The sequence below is a fragment of the Phacochoerus africanus genome, chromosome 3 (assembly GCF_016906955.1).
Source record: "Phacochoerus africanus isolate WHEZ1 chromosome 3, ROS_Pafr_v1, whole genome shotgun sequence".
NCBI lineage: Eukaryota > Metazoa > Chordata > Mammalia > Artiodactyla > Suidae > Phacochoerus > Phacochoerus africanus.
Genome location: NC_062546.1, coordinates 11,629,659 through 11,650,913, shown reverse-complemented (window position 1 = coordinate 11,650,913; position 21,255 = coordinate 11,629,659). Strand labels below are relative to the sequence as shown.

Here is a 21,255-nt window from a genome sequence, read left to right as displayed (position 1 = left end):
TACCAGACTGAGAGGAAGCAATCAGAGATTTCAGGAGCAGGTCAGAGGACGAAGAAGCCAGCTGGAAGAGGTTCCTACTGGCCAAGTGGGAATTTGAGCATCAATAACAATAATGCAATGCATTGTTGAAATACTTGAAATATACTGAAATCAGAGTTCATACTACTTTTTTAAAAAGTCAGTCACTGTTGGGGGACTCTAAAGCATCAGCAATTATTCTAAGTAAAAATAAAGGGAAGGAAGTAAGCGTTTATCCTGCTTTTCTTAAATGATACCACTGGTAGTCAAACACAAGATGAGGGACATTTCTTTATTAAAATCACAGATGTAGGCGTTCCCGCTGTGGCACAATGGGATCAGCGGCTTCTCTGCAACACCAGGATGCAGGTTTGATCCTCTACCAGCACGGGGGATTAAAGGATTCAGCATTACCACAGCTGTGGCATACATCACAAGTGTGACTTGAATCTGATCCCTGGACCAGGAGCTCCATGTATCACGGAGTGCCCCCCCCACACCAATTTTTTTTAATAAAATAAAAAGGAGCTATTCTTAAAAAAAAAAATCATAGGAGTTCCCATTGTGGCTCAGCATGTTAAGAACCCAACTAGTATCCCTGGCCTTGCTCAAAGGGTTAAGGATCTGGCATTGCCACAAGCTGCAGTGTAGATCACAGACATAGCTCAGATCTGGTGTTGCTTTGGCCATGGCATAGGCTAACAGCTGCAGCTTTGATGTGACCTCTAGCCCAGGAACTTCCATATGCTGCAGGTGTGGTTGTAAAAAGAAAAAAGAAATCATAGATCTATAGGAAGTTGCAAAAATGGTACAGGAAGGTCCTTTGTACCCCTGTACCCAGTTTCTCTCAGGGGTTAAGATCTCACAAAACTACACGACAATATCACAGCCAGGAAACTGACATTGGTATAATCCATAGAACTTGTTCAGATTATACCAGTTTTACATGCTCGTGTGTGTGTGTGTGTGTGTGTGTGTTCTATGCAGTTTCGTCACCACCACAGGAAGAGTTTGTTTTTACAGAAGTATTCCAGTTGCCAAACAAGGAAGACTAGAATTGGAATATCTCCATTTTGCAGGTTCCAGTGAAACAATGGATCCAAGTACTGAGAAACAGCCTTAATGCCCGTTAACAGCCCAAAGGGAGACCAAGTGCTTCCTGATGAAAGAAGCCAACATCTATCAAGCATCTGCACAACAACAACCCATATCTGAGCAAGCCTCAAAAGTCAACTACCATGTGATATATCATAGGAACAGGATGAAGGACAAAAACCACACGATCATATCAATTAAGGCAGAAAAAGCATTTGACAAAATTCAACACACTTTCATAAGAAAAACACAGACTAGGAAGAGAAGGAAACTATCTCAACATAATAAAGGCCACATATGAAAATATATGTGCCTCAGCTAACTTCATACTCAGTGGGGAAAGACTAAAATCTTTTGTCCTTTTAGCTTAGGAAAAAGGCAAGATGCCCACACTTGCCTGTTCTATTAAACATGGTACTAGAAGTCCTAGCCAGAGCAACTGGGCAATCAATCAATCGATAATAGCATCCAAATTGGAAAGGAAGAAGTAAAACTATATCTGTTCTCAGATGACATCATCTTATACATAGAAAACCCTAGGAATTCCCTAGTGGAACAGCAGATTAAGGATCCGTCTTATCACTGCTGTGGTGCAGGTTCAATCCCTGGCCCAGGAACTTTCACATGCTCTGGTTGTGGCCAAAACAAAAAAAAAAAAGGAAAGGAAGACTCTAAAGATCTCTCTCTCACACATACACATCTGTTAGAACTAATAAATGAATTTAGCTAAATTTCAGGATACAAAACCAACACGCAAAAATCAGTTGCATTTCTATACACAAACAAAAAACAGTTCTACTTACAACAGCATCAAAAACAATAAAATACTTAGGAATAATCTTTTTTTTTTTTTTTTGTCTTTTTAGGGCCGCACCCATGGCATGTGGAGGTTCCCAGGCTAGGGGACCAATCAGAGCTGCAGCCATTGTCCTATGCCACAGCCACAGCAACACAAGATCCAAGCCACATCTGCAACCCACACCACAGCTCATGGCAATGCTAGATCCCCACTGAGTGAGGTCAAGGATTAAACCCTCAACCTCATGGTTCCTAGTTGAATTCATTTCCACTGTGCCACAATGGGAACTCCCCTAGGAATAATTTAATCAAGGAGATGAAAGATCTGTACACTAAAAACTACAAAACATTACTAAAAGAAATTAAAGAAGACACAAAGTAATGGAAAGACATCCTGTGTTCATGAAGATTTAATATTGTTAAAATGTCCATAGTACCCAAAGCAAACTACTGATTTAATGTAATCTCTATCAAAATCCCAATGGCACTTTTGCACAAATGAGAAAAAAAAAAAAAAACCTAAAATTTATACGGGATCTCTGGGGACCTTGAATAGCCAAAACAATCTTGAAAAAGAATAACATTGGAGGCCTCACATTCCTGATTTCAAAACACATTACATACAAAGCTACAGTAATCAGAATAGTGTGGTACTGGCCTAAAAAGAGACACAGAGACCAATGAAACAGAATAGAGACACCAGAAATAAGCCCTCATGCATGTGATCAAATGAACTTTAACAGGCTCCCAAGACCACTCAGTGGGGAGAAGGCAGTGTCCACGAGTGGTCTAAATGCCAAAGAATGAAGTTAGACCCTTACCTTATACTGTACAGCAAGCTGAAAATGGATTAAAGATCCAAACGTAAGACATAAACTATAGAACTCCTAGAAGAAAACATAGAGAAGTTTCACAGTATTGGATTTGGCAGTAATTTCTTGGATGTGACACTAAAAGCATAGGTAACAAAAGCAAAAATAGAAAAGGGGGCCACAGCACACTCCTGCACATTCAAAGGATGGCCCTTCTCTACTGCTCAGCAGCCTCACCCACGCCACTCAGGTCCCTGCCCCACTGTGAGGGTCCGTAAGCCAGTTCCCCATCCCTCCATCTGCCTTGGCCTCACTGGGGGCCCTCCAAAGTCAGCAAGCTGAAGGCCGTCTCCGGAGATCTGGCCGAATCTGGAGATTCTCCAGGCATAGGGACTTCTCAGAAACAGGGTTCTCTCCTGTGACTGACTTTCGGTTTCTCTTTCCTTCCTGTCTCTTTCCTTCCTGGCACAGGTCCCGGCTCACCTGGTTTGGCGACTGGCCCCACCCATTCATGCCTTTGCAGTTAAAGTGGATATTCCTATTTCCATTTGCCTTTTCACTTTATACACATCAGTTGGGACTGCCCAGTGAGCCTGGCTAAAAGTGGAGCCATGGGGCCAGAGAAGCAGTTGGGATTTAGCCATGACTACAGCTTGGCTCCTGGTGTTGGCGACTGTGATGCTGGACTTGGCCAGAGCTGGCCCTGTCCCCACTTTCAAGCCCACCACAACCAGGAAGGGCTGCCACATGGGCCAGTTCCAATCTCTGTCACCATGGGAGCTGAAGGGCTTCAAGAAAGCCAAGGATGCTTTGGAAGAGTCACTCTCACTGAAGAACTGGAGCTGCAGCTCTCACCTCTTCCCCAGGACCCGGGACCTGAGGCAGCTGCAGGTGTGGGAGCGCCTCGTGGCCTTAGAGGCTGAGCTAGACTTGACTCTGAAGGTCCTAAGGGCCGCGGCTGACTCATCCCTGGGGGTCACCCTGGACCAGCCACTTCGCACGCTGCATCACATCCACGTCGAACTTCAGGCTTGCATCAGGGCTCAGCCCACGGCAGGATCCCGGCTCCAGGGCCGCCTCAACCACTGGCTGCACCGGCTCCAAGAAGCCACAGAGAAAGAGTCCCAAGGCTGCCTTGAGGCCTCTGTGACATTCAACCTCTTCCACTTCCTCGTAAGGGACCTGAGAAGTGTTACCAGTGGAGACTTGCACATCTGAGAACCTGAACCCAGCCGCACCCCGTCTGGGGCCCTGACCTTATTTATGCACTAAGCTCCAAGCCTGCCATAACTTATTTCCTCTCACCCCTTATTTATGGAGCTGAAGCCCTGACTCATACCAATAAGAAATGTTTATTTTTCTACTTTTGTACAATATGTGCAGATAAACAGTAAGGAATTAAAGGAAAAAAAAAAAAGAGCCCACTACCAATTTTCAGGAGGTTGAGAGAACAGAGGAACCCGTTAAACAACAGCAGAGGCTGCAATCAACAAACCTGCAACTCTGGCAAACGCTAAAAGACAAACAGTCTGATTTCTTCAACAAATACATTTCAAGGGGAAAAAAGAGAAAGAGAAAAGTGGGGCCCCTTCCTCACCTTTAGGGTAGAGGTGATTTAAAGGTCTACCCACCAATTGCAATATGAGATCTTCTTTGGGCCCTGACACAAACAAACTGTTTTAAAAATATGGATTTATAAGACAATTGGAACTGGGAACACCAAACGGATAGTTGTCACGATTAAGGAATTGTTATAAAAATCTAGATGTGATATTGCTTTCAAAATCCTTGTCTTTTAGATACATGTAATAAAATATTCACAAATGAAACAGATGTCTGGAATTTGCTTCAAAGGAATTCAGGAGTGAGGGAAGTGGACGGACAGGTAGAGAAAAAATCAAGTTGGCTGGAAGCTGTTAACTGTTGAAACCCTGGATTCAATGGACATGAGGGGTCATTATACTAGTCTTGCCTCTTCTACAAAAAAAGTTTTCTGGGAGTTCCCATTGTGGCTTAGTGGTAACGAACCTGAGTGGTATCCATGAGGACACAGGTTTGGTCCCTGGCCTGGCTCAGTGAGTTAAGGATCCCGCATTGCCATGAGCTGTGGCGTAGCTCGAAGACATGGGTCAGATCCCACATTCTGTGGCTGTGGTGTAGGCCAGCAGCTACAGCTCGGATTGGACCCCTAGCCTGGGAACTTCCATATGCTTCAAGTATGGCCCTAGAAAGACAAAAAAAAAAGATAGTTTATTTCTCTCATATAAGAAATTAGGCGGGTACCTCCTCTGCTTAGGTACCTGCCTAAGCATGAGGAGGCTTCCTAAGCATCAGAGACCCAAGCCCTTCCAGCTACTGCCTCTGCCTCAGAATCTCACGTGGCTGCTCCATTTCAGCCAGCACAGGGTGGGAAGGGTGGGAAGGACAAGTGCCTTTCTTTGAAGGACATGTCTTAGCAGCCACCCAGAGCGCTTTTCCATCCCGGGGACCAGACACAGCCATATGCCCATGCCCGGCTGCAAGAAAGGCTGGGAAGGGAGTTGTTAATCTGGACGGCCGTATGTCTAAAAGCCAGGGCTTCTGTTATCAAGGGAGAAGGGGACAGTGAAGACTGGGGTGCAGCTGGTAGTGTCTGCCACAGCTCTCATCCCTCTGAGCCTGGTAATCATGCACGTGGGGTACCACAGGTTGGTGCTCGGAGTTGGCAGCAAGGCCAATGTTGTACAGCTGGTGGGCCTGACGATATTTAAATATGCTTGTCATTGACATATAAAACTCAGCAATCTGCTCCGAGTCTCTGCTCCACTTTAGATTCAGGAGTGAGTGTCTGGCTTCCTTGGCTCCCCCAGGTTGGCTGTTCATCTCTAGGAAGCTGCTGTTCTGGGCAGCCAGGATGGCAGTGCCATTTCCCTTACTGTCACGAAAACCAAGCCCAGTACCTGGGCCTTGGTGTGGCCCAAGGCCTGGATATTGGTTGAGCCAGTGCACAAGATGGAGAAAACTGTTCAGTCCCTTCCACGACAGCTGACTGGACTTTCAGGGGCCAACCCAGCAGAGCAGTTGGTGTGGTGGGCAGAGACACAATGTCCCAAACCACAGCTGCTCTTAACACTCCTCGTAGGATTTCTGCTATATTTTTCCTTTTTTTTTTTTTTTTTTTTTTTTCCTTTGGCCATACCTATAGCATGCAAATTTCCCAGGACAGGGACCAAAGCTGAGCCACAACAACTCAGCAGCAAAAAAGCCAACCCAATTGAAAAATGGGCAGAAGACCTGAATACACGTTTCTATAAAGCAGATATACAGATGACCAACAAGCACATGAAAAGATGCTCAACATCACTGATTATTAGAGAAATGCAAATCAAAACTACTATGAGGTACCACCTCACACCAGTCAGAATGGCCATCATTAATAAGTCCACAAATAACAAATGCTAGAGGGGGTGTGGAGAAAAGGGAACCCTCCTACACTGCTGGTGGGAAAGTAAACTGACACAATCACTATGGAAAACAGTATGGAGGTTCCTCAGAAAACTAAACATAGGGAGTTCTCTGATGGCCTAGCAGGTTGAGGCTCCTGCGTTCTCACCGCTGTGGCTCTAGTTGCTGCTGTGCGGCGTAGGTTCAATCCCTGGCCCAGGAATTCCCACATACTGCCTGTGTGGCAAAAAAGAAAAAAAAAAAGACAAAAAACAAGAGAGAACCTGAAATAAACATTGCAACTCTCATTTAAAAAAAAAAAAAGAAAAAAGAAAACTAAATATAGAACTACCATATGACCTGGAAATCCCACTCTTGGGCATCTATCCGGACAAAACTTCCCTTGAAATAGACACATGCACCCGCATGTTCACTGCAACACTATTCACAACAGCCAAGACATAGAAACAACCCAAATGTCCATCGACAGATGAATGGATTAAGATGTGATATAGATACACAATGGAATACTACTCAGCCATAAAAGAAGAAAATAATGCCACTTGCAGCAACATGGATGGAACTAGAGACTCTCATACTAAGTGAAATAAAGTTAGGAAAAGAAAGACAAATACCATACGATATCACTTATATCTGAAATCTAATATATGGCACAAAAGAACCTTTCCATAGAAAAGAAAATCATGGACTTGGAGAATAGACTTGTGGTTGCTGAGAGGGAGGGGGAGGGAGTGGGATGGACTGGGTATTCGGGGTTAAGAGATGCAAACTATTGCCTTTGGAATGGATTAGCAATGAGATCCTGCTATGTCTAGTCACTTATGATGGAGCCTGATAATGTGAGAAAATAGAATGTATACATGTATGTGTAACTGAGTCACCATGCTGTACAGTAGAAAATTAACAGAACAATGTAAACCAGCTATAAGGGAAAAAATAAAAATCATTAAAAAAAGGAGTTCTCGTCGTGGCGCAGTGGTTAACGAATCTGACTAGGAACCATGAGGTTGAGGGTTCGATCTCTGGCCTTTCTCAGTGGGTTAACGATCCGGCGTTGCCGTGAGCTGTGGTGTAGGTTGCAGACGCGGCTCGGATCCCGTGTTGCTGTGGCTCTGGCGTAGGCCGGTGGCTACAGCTCCGATTCAACCCCTAGCCTGGGAACCTCCATGTGCCGTGGGAGCGGCCCAGGAAATAGCAACAACAACAACAACAACAACAGCAACAACAACAAAAAAGACAAAAAGACAAAAAAAAAAAAGCTAAGCCACAGCAATAACAATGCCGAATCCTTATCCGCTGAGCCACCAGAGACTCCCCATATATTTTGCTTTTAAATCTACCCTCATTATTTATTTATTTTTGAAGTATGGTGGGTTTTCATTCTCTTCTTTTCTTTTTTTGCTTTGTAGGGCCACACCCAGGCTAAGGGTCGAATCAGAGCTACGGCAGCTGGCCCTCACCACAGCCACAGTAATGGAGGATCTGAGCTGTGTCTGCGACCTACACCACAGCTCATCATGGCAACGACAAATCCTTAACCCACTGAGCCAGGGATTGAACCCACAACCTCATGGTTCCTAGACAGATTTGTTTCTGCTGCGCCATGACGGAAGCTTCTGGATTTTCAATATTATAATTAGTTTCAGGAAACTTTATTTTTAAAAAACACCTTGGGATTTCCCACTGTGGCTCAGCAGTAATGAACCCAACTAGTATCCATGAGGATGCAGGTTCAATCCCTGACTTCACTCAGTGTTAAGGATCAGAGTTAAGGGTTAAGCCTCAGGGTTAAGGATCTGGCATTGCTGTGAGCTGTGGTGTAGGTCACAGACACGGCTGGGATCTGGAGTTGCTGTGGCTGTGGTGCAGGCCTGGCAGCTACAGCTCCAATTCTATCCCTAGCCTGGGAAATTCCATAGGCTGCAGGTGCATTCCTAAAAAGAAAAATAAATGAAATGAAATAAAACGCCTTAAGTTGATGTTTAAAATCATCTCCTATCACTGCTGTAGGTGGAAACGTAGTAGGCCTTCCCTGAATAGAAGGCAGCTGAATACCTAAGACCCTGCCAAAGGCTCTAAGCCTGATGCCCACGTCCTCTTTGTTAGAGACGAGCTAGCATTACACTGACCAGGATCCTCCTTGAGGTATTTAAATTGAAAAAAATCAAAAATTAAAAATGGGGGAGTTCCCTTGTGGTGCACCAGGTTAAGGACTTGGTGTGACTGCAGCAGCTTGGGTCACTCTAAGTGCTTAGGTCGCTCCTATGGCATGGGTCTGTTCCTGGCCCAAGAACTTCCATGTGCCGTGGGCACGACCAAAAAATAATTTTGTTAAATGTGATTAACTTTTTTCACAACGTCCTTCAGTGTTATTTAACGTCTGTCACCACCAACAACCATTTCTCCTGGAGTCTGCAGTCCCACTCCTGGGAAATGTGGCTGAACTCTGTACACCTTGGTTTCCCCACTGTAAGACAGCATCATAACAGGATTTATGTTACCTTATAGATATGAGATCATGAATATGAAGTCTCAGCATACAAAATGCCTGAGCACTCAACGCTGGCAATTGTTGTCAGTTTCATGGAGGAAACCACGTGAGTCCTGTCACTAAGGAACTAAAAACAGCTTAAGCAAAAACCAAACACCAAAGAAACCCAAGTAACCCAAATTTCAAAGCAGCAGGGAGAGGAGGACAGAAAAACCCCAAACTCTTCATTTAACAATGGAAGACACTTTATTATTATTTTTTTAAATTATCTCTCAACATTTCAACTCTTGGTAGAAATCAAAAGCAAAACATCTGCATTTTTAAATTAGCATATATTTAACTATCTCAATCACAGCAACCTCACACAATAAGATACACACCAAGGAGGAGCATAGTCATAGCATTTCCTATTCCAGTCCATGAATACAGTATTTCCGTGATGATACACACACTGGACTTTCTCTTCTAGGACAAGTTAGTTATTCCTGCTTTTGTCTGCCGTGTTGAAGTTACGTGGCATCACGGTTGGTTAAAAGAGTGTAGTGCTAGAGCGGTCTGAAAATGGAAAACCAGGACTGGGACAGGCATTGACACTTCTGAAATGGGAAAAGGAAGAACATCAAAGATGAATGCCCCAGAATGGGCAGGTCTTAGTATTAAAGTTGGTTGAAATTCAGCTTTATATACACAGTGAATTATCTACATGTAATCTACTAGATATATAAAAAGAGCCATAGAAGATTTTGAAAACCTTAAAATCACTCGACTGAGTTGGAAGAACATCAGCAAATTCACAGTGGCCTCAGGATTCAGCCAGATTTAAATCTGCTCAAGAGCTGAATACCTCATTCTACCAGAAAACCCACTGCATGTAAATTCCTATAACATTCTGTCCATCACAAACACTTATGGCTAAAATATATTGTTAGTTCACAAGGAAGCAGTTTCATCTTCAAATTCTCGCCCCACTCCTGCTCTGCACCCCAAAAGGAAAATCCGGGGTAATTCACAAGAGGAGTTTAAGGGGGGCTCTGGGTCTGGAAGCGCTGAGGCTCGGCTAAGCATCTCAGGAGACATCTGTCTGATGGGCACTCGCCGACTCCTGCTTACTTTAGTGCAAAAAGGTTGCAAATGTTGCAGAGGAGTCCTGGAAACAGGTGAAGAGAAGAGGACTGAAATGGAGGGGTAGTGGGAATCCCAAATGACTTTCCTTCAGAAACAAGACTCAAGAAGTTTGGAGTGCAAGGTTCACGCTCAGCCAGTGGCAAAGACCAGGCTGGAGATCCACAGGGTGAGGTTCCTGAATCGTCACTAGGTTGTCACAGTCTGCAGGTGCACAGACCTCTCGGCCCAGACTAACCCCCTAAGTGCGCACTGGAGGTAGGTGTTAGAGATTTATTGTAGGGAAGACAGAGGCTCTCCACCAACTCAGGGGACGCGGGGACATCATCTCTGTTCCTCCTCTGCCCCCACACTCTCCCTCAGGCTGTGGTGAGTGGAGGACACAGCGTGGAAGGGCATGAGCCCCTCCCTTGGAAGACTAAAGAACCCAGGGCATCTTTATAAATAGCTACATCATTAATATTTTAACCACTTTGAAACACATGGCAAGTTGAATATTTATTTAAAAATAAATTTCAAAAATATCTATTTACAGTACAGTAAGAAGGGCATGTGCAAACAACAGAAAAGGGGCAAAGTAGTCCTGCTGTGGAGGGCCACACCTCAGAGCGCTGGAGGAAAGTTCCCAGACCCCACAACTGAGCTGAGCTGTGGAGGCAACTGGATGCCATTCAGCAAATCCTGGACTCAGGTCACCTTTGACACCTAGAGAGGCAGGGAAATCCAGCAAGGGGTGCAGGTGGGGATCCTCGTGTTTGGGAAGGGGTGGTGGAGGGATGAGCCAGTGGACGAGGCCCAGTGTGGCAGGAGGGCTCATTTCACAAGCCAACAGGCCTCTAGCTCGCCGCTCCAGGTGGGCATTTGGAGGGGACCTGGAGGGCCCTTCCCAGTCCAAGTTGGCTTTGCCATAGGCGTGGCAAGCGTCCCAGAGATAGAAATCCTCTTTAAAAAACAAACAACAACAACAATAACAACAAAACAGAATAGGGAGTGGAGAGACTAGCAAAAATGAATCTGAACGGAAGTGCCACCCTCTCCCTTGCCAGGCGACAAAGCAGCTATCAGTTGAAATATCTGAGTCACTAAGGGATCTCCCACATGGTGCGGCTGGTCCCAGGACCCCCGACAACCAGATGGTCAGGTGTAGATCTCTGCTTCCCAGATCCATGCATCGGCATTTCTTTCCTATGAAACCGAAGTCAGTGGTGTAGCCCTTGTGACAGGGAGATGCAAGGTCAAGTCTATCTGTACACGAGATGGGAGAACTGCGTGGACTTGTAGTTCAGCTGGTTGTTGGGCATGAACTTGTGCAGCTCACTCTTTTTGCAGCAGGGGTCGTAATGGTAGGCGCTGAGGCAGGTGTCGCAGGAGACTTTTGAACACTGGGTGCAGGTGTTGGTGGCCCCGGGGCGGTTACAGAAGCCACAGCGGGAGGTGGCCGAGGCGGAGGGCTTCGATTTCGAGTGGAGGTGCGGGGGCCGGTCGAGGCCCTGAGTCTGGCCTGCGTACTTCTCCCGCAGAGACGACCCGTGGGCCAGGCTGTCGTGGGCAGAGGCCTTGCTGGGGAAGGCGCTGGGCTTGGAGGCCGGGGAGCAGGCAAGCAGGCTGTCGCAGCGCTGGCAGAGGGAGGAGCTGCAGGACAGACCGCAGTTTTGGCACTTGGAGAGGGAGGACTCTTTGGCAGGGGGCGAGCGCTTGTGGTAGACGGGGTGGGCGTCGTTCCTGACCACCCAGACATCCGGCCGCAGGGCGTCCTGCCTCCGGTAAGCGGCCCTCGGCTCCGAGTCTGTGTAGAGATCCACATCATCCTGAGTGGATAAGTACGTGCCGCGCAGCGAGCCGAGGCCATTGTTGGGGGAGGGGGCCGCCAGGTCGTCTGGGCTGCCGTGGGGGGAGGTGGACATGGTCAGGAGCGAGGGCGACGGCCGCATGATCTCGTCCTTGAGGTCGTCCCCCACGTCTGCGGCCGCGGGCTCCTTCCGCAGGCTCAGCGAGGCCTTCAGGGGCGGCTTGCGGCTCTCCCAGTAGCTGTCGTAGGCGTCGACCGACCTGGAGGGCTTGGTGACGCGGGGCTTGTAGTAGTCCTTGGCTGCCCGCTCGCTGGCCGACTTCTGGAGCACCACGCGGGCCATGGAGGCGGTCAAGTGCTCCCGGCCTTCCGCCCGCCGCCGCAGGGCGTCCGAGCAGCCACGCACGTCCTCCGTGCTGCTCTTGCGCTCGCTCACCACGTCCAGCTCAGAGTAGCCCTTGTCCTTCACTTGGGAGTGGATTTCCAGCATCTGCTCACACTCCACCTTGGCCAGAAAGAGTTCAAAGGTGACCATCTTGACCTGGAGGGTCTCCACCAGCTCTTTGAGCTTGTACGCCGTCCCTAACTCGGGCACATAGCCCATGTAGTTCAGGATGGCTCGGATGTCCTCTTCCAGTAACGTGGACTTGACATAATAAACAAAGGGGCCCGTGTAGGTCTAGGGGAAGGAAGAGGGTAGAAAGAGAGGCGAGTTTTTCTCTCTGAGGCACACAATGGAGACTGCGGCAGAGCGCAGCCCAGCACGTCCGAAGCGGAGCGGGCAGGGAGGGGAAGCGGGCATCTCTCCACGGCGGCGGCAGCAGCGGCGTCTCACTCCGGCAGCCAGAGGCTAATGCTCAGCGACAGCGCGGCCACGGGGAGTGAGGGAAAGGACACACCGCTCCTTCCTCCCGCACAGGGAACAAAGCCACTAGCTTTCTACAGGGGGCGTGGCGGCTCTGCTCCACGAGGGGGAGCAGGACAAACATGGGTGAAGGAAGGGGACCGGGTCGGGGGCAGAGCTTCATAAGCAATGAGGATGTGCCTCTCTGGCACTTCTACAAAGATGTAGAAGACTTAAGAGACCGACTGGGTGGAACCTCTCCTGAGCCATCACTGCCTTTGCAATAATTCAGAATTCTCTCTCTCGAATTCATCCTCCTGCCTCCTGTTTTCCCCAGCTTGCAGACCTGCAGCAGCCTCCTAATGGTCTCCCCGCCCGACTCTTGCCCTGCTACAGTCTACCTCCCACATGACAGCCAGAAGGATTCTTTTCCAACATAAACCTGGTCCCCGCACTGCCTGCTTCCCAGCCCCCCTTAGACTAGAGCCCAGCCCTCTGCCCTGGGCTTCCAGGCCCTGGCTGGCCAGGTGCTGCCCACCTTTCCAACCTCAAAGTTTCCCATGTTAGCTGCCAGGGGTGGGGACCCAGTTAAGAGATGACACTAGACTGAGAGGCCAGGTGGGGAGCTGTGGGGTCACTGCAGTTGCTACCTCAAAGGCAGTGGGGAACACAGGAGGGCCTGCTGGCAAAGGAGGGGTGGGATCGGCTTGGCACAAACCGTCTCAAGAAGGACTAGAAGGGGCGAGAAGGGAGACTGGTGTGGAGCGCCTGTCCTAGGCCTTACCTTGATGCTTCTGAACTCCTTCTTCCACGGGTAGAGGAAGAGGTTGATGCCCACCGTCTCAAGCACGCTGAAGGCGCAGTGCAGAGCCCGCAGGCTGGAGGAGCTCAGCGAGCGCAAGGAGCTCTCCACCACCTCATAGAACTGGATCAGCCGGAATCGATAAAAGGGATCCACCTTGTGCAGGCTGAGCAGGGTCGAGGCTGCCACCCGCAGGTACTCATCACTGCCAGGCCGCTGCTTGCTGGGGGTGGTGTCCACTTTGCCCTCATGGAACTGCACGTACTTCCGAAATAAGTCATCCTTATATTTTGTATCCATTGAACTGGGCTTCCCCATCCGATCAGATCCAGGGACCGGGGCTACCTTATCTCCTCCATGGCTTCTGGGTTACAGGCAGGGACATCACTAAAAGCACTGGCATGTCACCTGCCTGGACCAGCAGAGTGCTCTGGAAGGAGAACAAGAAGCACGTCATTCCTCCAAGTGGTCCATGTACCAGCTTGTGGCTGCCGAAGCCAGACAAAAACAGAGCTGGCCTGAGCTATACTGGGCACCACCAGCCCCAGACCCCTTTCTGCTCACTGACACATGTACTGAACACCTACTGTTTGCAAGGCAGTAGTGGAAACAAGGCAGACAATGTCCTTAACTTTGCAGAGCTCACAAATGAAAAATATGATTGGGGCAGCACCTAACCTGGTTTTGTAGGGATGCAGGGGTATTAAAAAGTCCCCAAGAAAGTGGCAGTTAGACCCAAAGGATGAGGCGCTGGCAGGGAGGAAGACCCTGAGCTAACACCATCAGCGCTTCCTGTGTGCCAAGTACTCACATGTACTAACTCGCTCCATCTTCTTAACAAACTAGGAGAACTACTGTTATACGCATTTGACAGATGTGAAAACTGAGACGTGGAGACACTAAGAAACTTGCCCAAAAGTTACAGGACTATAAGAAGCAGAGCTGAGATCAGAGCCCAGGCAGACTGGCTCCAAAGTCCATGCACTTAACCACTACACCTTGATTTCCTGAGGCCAGAAGGAGCCTGGCATGGGAACAGAAAGAAGGATGGAGTGGCTGAAGCAGAGATAGACGGGGAGTGACAAGAGAGGAAGTTGCCAGCAGAAGCAGGATCCCGATCCCCAGGTCTCAAAGAACTGTACATTTCATTCAAAGAGCCACATGAAGTCCCTAAAAAGTTCAAGAGGGACACAATCATATCTGCAATTTTAAAGAGACCGACCACTCTGAATGCTGACCCCTGAAAGTGTTTTTATCCTTTTTTTTTTTTTTTTTTTTTACTGGCAGCACCCATGGCATATGCAAGTTCCTTTAACCCACTGTGCCAGGCAGGGAATCGAACCCATGGCTCTGCGGCAACCTGAGCCACTGCAGTCAGATTCTTTTTTTTTTTTTTTGTCTTTTTGCCATTTCTAGGGCCGCTCCAGCAGCATTATGGAGGTTCCCAGGCTAGGGGTTGAATTGGAGCTATAGCCGCCGGCCTACGCCAGAGCCACAGCAACGCGGGATCTGAGCCGCGTCTGCAACCTTCAACACAGCTCGCGGCAACGCCGAATCCTTAACCCACTGAGTGAGGCCAAGGATCGAACCCACAACCTCATGGTTCCTAGTCGGATTCGTAACCGCTGCGCCATGACGGGAACTCCATGTAATCAGATTCTTAACCCACTGTGCCACAGCGTGAGCTCCTGCCTTTGACATCAGCATTTGTTGTTGTTTACAGTCCCCTGTTGGGAAAGGGTAGAACATTCTGAGCTGGGACACACAGGAATTATATGTGCTTGCTGTCTCCTTGGCCATTTGTTAGTGCCACAATGCTGGGAGCGAATCTGGATTCATTGAGGGATGTTAGGGCCAGGGCAGGTGACATGGCACAGGGGTTACAGACAGACTGCAAAGCTAGACTGTCTGGGTGTGAACCCTTGATCTGCTTCTCAAGGTTACTTGGGCAAATTACTCAACCTGGGCCTCAGTTTTCTCATCTGAAAAAGGGGGTTAATAACAGAACTTACAGCCTATTAGACTTGGTGGAAGGATTACATGCAATCAATATAGAAAGTGCTTTAGAAAGCCAGCTCAAAGTAAGCCCTCGATACACACGAGCAGACATTCCTGGTGCCTGATGGTGCTATACCTGCCAAGGTGGCAGGCATCCTCAAGGAAGTAAGATCAGAATGAGGCAAATATCTCTGATTGTGAGCAGATATGCATCTTCACACTCACCTGTGCTGACCACAGCTCCATGGGTGCAGGGACTGTGACCCAATGACTCAGGAAGGTGACCTAAGCACAGTGCGGGGGAAGGGTATCTGCTGCATAAATACCTGCTATGAGTGAGGAGGGAGCCTGCTGGCTGTGGGGGATGGTGAGAGGCCAAGAAGCTGCTGTGGGATGGGACAGACCTGTGGACTCTCTTAGCTACATGTGAATTCCCTCAGGAAGTCCTAAAGGTCAACAAGTCTGGCAACTCTCGGGAGGGCAGTCAAATCACCCACGGAGGGCAGTCAAATCACCCACGTCTAAAGGAACCACTCCTCTGCTTCTCTAGTTTTGGAGAGATGCTCAGGGGCCTTAATCATGGGGCGAGTGGTAAGAATTCGGGACAAAGAGAGGCTACCTCCTCCCACCCGCTGCCCTGCCGAGGAAGCCTCAGCCTTCCGCAGCAAACAGAAGGAACAGACCTGAGGAGCACACAAATCCACTTGGGACCAAATTCTACCTCCTGACCAAGGCCAAAGGCTCTCGGTGCTCCTCAGAGCAGTCTTTCCCTTCCTCCAAGGCCCGCCCACATGAACCCTTCTGTCTGCTCCTTAAGCACCTCAAGCTTATTTCCATCTGAAATCTTTGCACACGTTCCTTCTGTGTGCTCTTCCTTTGAGTCCTGTTGCTCGCTCGCTCTCATCACACAGGCCGCAGCTTACACATCATCCCTCTGAGGCCCTCCTTGACCTCAAAATTTCCTGACCCCAGGAAATCCCACCTGCCGTGGCCCGTTATCCCTTTACGCTGGGGTAAACACCATTTGAAAATATCAACTGTACTCATTTACCAGCTTCTTCAGTGTGTCTCCCCGCAACACACAGTAAACTCCACAAAGGTAAGGTCTGTGTCTGTTCTGTTCACCAGGATGCCGAACACAGTGCCTGGCACATAGTAGGTGTTTGAGAAAACATGTGAAAAGAAATGATTCAGAGCATGTAAGTCTCCATGATGCTCCAGTTTGTCACTCAGCTCTCTGCAGAATTCTGGGAGACCAGCAGGAGCGAGAGGAAACCGAGGCTCCCTGACGTGATCTGCTATATATATATATAGATGGCTCAAGTTTAGGAAAAGACGGACCCCAAATTCCAAACCTGACCTTATGACTTGAAAAACCTGTGTTGCTCCTACCATCCCATGATTCCTGAGCTCAACAAGTATGTGGTGCCTACCATGTGCCAGGCCCTAGCCTGGCCAGGGGGTGGGGGGTGGGGGAGTAGGGGACAGCAGAGCCCAGCAATTGAGAAGGTAAAGCTCTTCCCTGGATTCCAGCCCAAAGAGCTTACTGCCCAATATCCAAGTACATATATTCTCTTAAAAAATAAAACTGTACTGCAACCTGAGAGAAAACATCATTGTCCTTTCTAACAAAAAACCATATACATTTACCATTTTGTATTTATCCAAAAGAAATCTGGCCCTGGTGACTGTTTTTAGTACCTCAGAGAACAGTTTTAGCAGAGGAAATCAGGCCTCTTCAACACTGCTGTGATTTTTCTCCAAGGAAGTCAGCCTCGAGCCAATGGAGACTGATTTTTTTTTTTTTTTTTTAAAAACAAAGTCAGCCACTCTCAAGCTGAGGGTCTGCTGCTCTGTAATCACAGTCCATTTGTGGCTGGCAAGCAATAAATAAGGGAAAGCAATCCAAATAGCCCATTTGGGAGTCAAAGTCCCAAAGTCAAGGACAGGAAACCCATCTAAGAAGGATCTTGAACCAACCTAGGCAGATGAGGAAACAAGTGAAAAAAAATGAATGCTAAAAGATAGCTAAAGAAAGGAGAAAAAGGAAATTTGCGATTTTTTTTTCTTTTTATGGACATACCTGCAGCATATGGAAGTTCCCTGGCCAGGGAGTGATTTGAGCTGCAGCTGCACCAACACCAGATCCTTTAACCCACTTAGCTAGGAAAGGGATTGAACCTGCACCTCCCCAGTGACCTAAGCCAATGCAGTCAGAATCTTAACCCACTGTCCCACAGTGGGAACTCTGGAAACTTACAGTTGTTGAGGTCATTCTATGCGCTAAACACTGGGCTTTCCATTTTAACTGCATCATCCAACTTAATCCTTAAAACAATTCTGTGAGGAAACAAACGAAAGCTCAGCCATTAAATAACCTGCCCAACAGAGCCTGAAAGGGTCAGAGCTGGAACTTGAACTTGGGTTGGCCGGCCCTGTGGCCTATGATTTTTCTCGTTTATCTCACTCATTTACTACCATTAGTACCATTCACCAAGGGATTAGTACATACCAGCCCTCTGCTAAGTGTACCATGAAATCCAAACGACGACCCCAAGGTTAAAGAAAGAAAAACCCAGGCTCAGAGAGGCCAAGTCCCTTGCCCTAAGTCACAAGGCTAGGAAGACGTGGATCTGAGATCTAACCGTAGGTCTGATGCCAAAACCCTGACTCAAGCTCTGAGCTGCTCTGCTTTTAGGCAAAGCTGCCCTGCTGCTGGACAGCTCTTCTTGAAAGGGCTCGACTAAGTCAGAAGGCCCTTTGGCAGGGCAAGCAGAATTGAGTTCTAAAAATTCCTGTAGCAGCAAAATTGACCTCTTCTCACATAGAATGCGGCTGGAAGAGCCACAGATCTCTTTATGATGTAAGCTCAAGGGCCAAGAGGGAGAGGCTGGCCAGAGACCGGCCAGTGGTAAAGCAGCTGACATCATCTCTCCTGAATTCATTTTCTGAGAATACAGGCTGCATTGTAGCTGGTCATAGCTGGTGTCTCTTCTGAGCAATTTATTCCTAGCACTCTGCAAGAACAACAAAAAACACGCTCTCTGCAAAAACAGCGTGGTTACAGGAGACCAAGACAGCACACTGACAGAAGCCGTTAATTTCTCCAAGCAACCCAAGGATTGGAACGCCAAGATGTGCCAGTCTGGCGGAAAAAAAAAAAAAAAAAAAAAGGCACGGTGAACATCCCTAACAGAATCAGGCGGGTGCCCAGAGCCAAGAGGCCTGGTCAGCACTTACTGCACCCACAATCCCGGCCCCCTTTGAAAAGCAAATCAATGATGAGAGAAATATCGCAGTCAGGGAGTCAGCAGCTGTTTAAATTATTATTTTTTGTAAACACCTCAAAGGAAAGCTGTATGTTTAAAACCCCACTGAACGGAATGGAAATGATTTTGGATAGCAAAGCATGAGCTTGGCTTTACCTCAGCTGGCCCATTCAAGCAGAAACATTCCCCAAGCAGCATCTGAAGGCGCCCCCTCCCTGCACAGGCAGAAGCTATTTTGGGCCCAGCACGGCCCCAGTGCACAGGTTTACCAGCTAGCCCAGGGATCTAGCTTCAGGCAGCTCAGAGTTCCCTTGGCCTCTGAACAGCAACAAGGGGAGCTCAGTTCAACCCCCTCCACCTCCGCAGCCACTCCTCTGCACTCATTTCAAGCCAGAGGCCCCTGAGACACATCCCAACCAGTCTTCCACTCCTTGTGAAACGCCAGAGGGTCCCCACACCCCAACTCGATTCCAGGCAAATTCAGAGAGGGCTTCCAAACCTCTGAAAATAACCTCAGTGAAGCTGAAACCGGGCTCCCTCAGTGGCAGCTGCCACCCTCAAAGGGGCTCTAAAGGAACCAGGGTCCCCTCCCTGCAGAGGTCAGAAGCTGGCGGCTGCTATTCCCAGCCTGGTAATTCCCACAGCCTCTTAGGGCCACATCGTTGTGAAGAACATCCTAGTCCCTAACTCAGGCCCTCCCCACGGGTCTGTGAATGAATAACAGCAACTGTCATTTACTGGACGCCTGCTGTATGCCAGACTGCTTCACGTGCATCATCTCACCTCGTCGCCACCACAGCCCTATAAGGCAGCTTCACTCCCCGCTTAACTAATTAGGCAGCTGAGACTCAGAAGATAAAGTGACTTGTCCAAGGTCACAGAGTGAGTACAAACCCCAGGGCCTGCCTCCAGAGCCTGGGCTGAGGACCACTGCGCGGTAACTGCCTCACGGTGGAATCGGGGTGTCCTGCTGCTGTGTTAGTCGCCGAAGAAGGGGTGTTTCTCCTGACTGCCCGGAGCCACCCATGGCCGGTCCCAGGAGTCTGAGAGCCAGCCCGTGCCGGAGAGACTGAGGATCCTGAAGACTACTAGCTGAAGGGCCCAAAAGGCGGGCCGGCCCGTCGGCCCCGACGGCCGCGAAGGGACCAGGCTCCCGGGCCGGCCGAGCCCCGCCGAACAGGCGCCCCCTCCGCCTGGGAAAGCCCCAGAGGCCGTTTCCGCCCCGGCCGCCCCGCACTCACCCCGGCACTGCAGCCGAGGACGCCCCGGACGAGGGGAGCAAGAAGGAGCCGCGGCCGCCGCCGGAGCCAGGCCCGGCTGGGCTCTCGCCGCTCCGGCCGGCTGCAGGGGACCGAGACCAGTACCCCGGGGCCGCGGCGACCCGGAAACACTCAGCTAGGAAGTGACGTCTGTCGGAGGCGGGTCCAAATGGAGGCTGTGCTGCGGCTGCGCGCTGGGCAGAAGCCGATACCCACCCGCGGCGGAAGAAGAAGTGGAAAGCCGAAGAGTGCGTAGAAAAGCCGCGGAATCCTGCTTTGGGGTCTGAAGGACCGCTACCGCGTCTCGGGCTCGGACCCGGAAATAAACGGACAGGAAGTGACGCAACCATCGGCCCGGGAAGGTGGCCGGCCAGGTTGTCATGGGAACCGGCCTGGAGCCGGGATAGGATTGCTCAGCTGCAAGCGCAGACTCCCTCCACCTCTCGGACTTGCCCCTTGCAGAGATGATCTGCGAACTGAACTCCCAGCTGCGCCTGGGCAGGAGCTGACGGTTGGATCCCTCACCCCCATTGTACAGGTGGACATGCCCTAGGCTTCGAAAAAGCAAGTGAGGAGTTCCCTGGTGGTGCAGCGAGTTAAGGATCTCGGGTTGCCACTGCTGTGGCTCGGGTCGCAGCTGTGGCGCGGGTTCGATCCCTCGCCCCAGAACTTCTGCACGACCCCCCCCCCCCCAAAAAAGTAAGTCTGATGCCCAGTATCATGCGAGACTGAACTCAGCCTTGAGAGGACTGTTGATGCAGGGTGTGTTTAAGAGTGAGGGGGGATTTCCCCCTTGTGGCCCAGAGGGTTAAAAACCGGACTAGTATCCATGAGGATGTTGGTTCCATCCTTGACCTCACTCAGTGGGTTAAGGATCTGGCCTGGGCTTAGGTGGGAACTGCAATGATTGGGATCTGATCCCTGGCCAGGAGCTCCAGTAGGGCGGCCAAACAAGGGAAAAAAAGAAAAAAAATGGAGGTCCTGTTGTGGCACAGCAGAAAGGAATCCAACAAGTATCCATGAGGATGCGAGTTTGATTCCTGACCTTGCTCAGTGGGTTAAGGCTCCAGCATTGCGATGAGCTGTGGTGTAGGTCGCAGATGCAGCTCGGAGATGCAGCTCGGATCCTGCATTGCTGTGGCTGTGGTGTAGGCCGGTAGCTGTAGGTCCCATTGGATCCATAGCCTGGGAACCTCCATATGCCTCCGTGCGGCCCTAAAAAATAATGTATAAATAGTTTGTTTTTAAAATCTGGTTACTGTTTAAGAAAATGATTAAATTCTGCCCTCTACTTCCCTAAATGGAAGCCAGTGTTAGGAAAGATCGAGCCAAAATATTGCCTCCTTGCTTCGTGACTTTTTTCCAGACATCTTCAGTATGGACCACACTGGCATCAACACTGGTGGCTTGTCACTTCACTTCATGGATCTGTCTCCCACCACGTTGCCCTGAGCTCTGGTTTTGTGGTTCACCCCTGCTCTAAATCCTTGTGCTTGCAAAATACCTAGCACATA

General features: G+C 49.3%; 3 protein-coding genes across 6 annotated transcripts in view; 2 read left to right on the top strand and 1 right to left on the bottom strand.

The window, feature by feature from the left end:
* SLC9A8 (solute carrier family 9 member A8) overlaps positions 1 to 3,331 on the top strand; it is an 82,526-nt gene extending 79,195 nt beyond the window's left edge. Inside the window, exon 17 of the transcript XR_007133831.1 lies at positions 3,195 to 3,331. The gene's annotated coding sequence lies outside the window, so the exon portion shown is untranslated. The remainder of the gene's footprint in view (positions 1 to 3,194) is intronic.
* Positions 3,332 to 3,359: 28 nt separating this feature from the next.
* Positions 3,360 to 4,164, top strand: LOC125122497 (interferon lambda-1-like). The gene has a single exon (XM_047770894.1). It carries the CDS (start codon positions 3,366 to 3,368, stop codon positions 3,939 to 3,941), a length of 576 nt encoding a protein of 191 aa, XP_047626850.1. The 5' UTR covers positions 3,360 to 3,365; the 3' UTR covers positions 3,942 to 4,164.
* Positions 4,165 to 10,265: 6,101 nt separating this feature from the next.
* SPATA2 (spermatogenesis associated 2) lies at positions 10,266 to 19,886 on the bottom strand. Of its 4 annotated transcripts, XM_047770888.1 has the most exons (4): positions 19,724 to 19,885; positions 15,439 to 15,498; positions 13,198 to 13,645; positions 10,266 to 12,248 (listed from the first exon to the last, which is right to left on the bottom strand). In XM_047770888.1, the coding sequence occupies exons 3-4, from the start codon at positions 13,531 to 13,533 to the stop codon at positions 11,022 to 11,024; spliced, it is 1,563 nt and encodes a 520-aa protein (XP_047626844.1). In that variant the 5' UTR covers positions 13,534 to 13,645; positions 15,439 to 15,498; positions 19,724 to 19,885; the 3' UTR covers positions 10,266 to 11,021. The 4 variants fall into 4 exon arrangements, with proteins under 4 accessions (XP_047626844.1, XP_047626846.1, XP_047626845.1 ...); XM_047770890.1 differs by lacking the exon at positions 15,439 to 15,498 and having other exon boundaries at positions 19,724 to 19,886; XM_047770889.1 differs by lacking the exons at positions 15,439 to 15,498; positions 19,724 to 19,885 and adding an exon at positions 19,266 to 19,688.
* Positions 19,887 to 21,255: the final 1,369 nt, after the last annotated feature.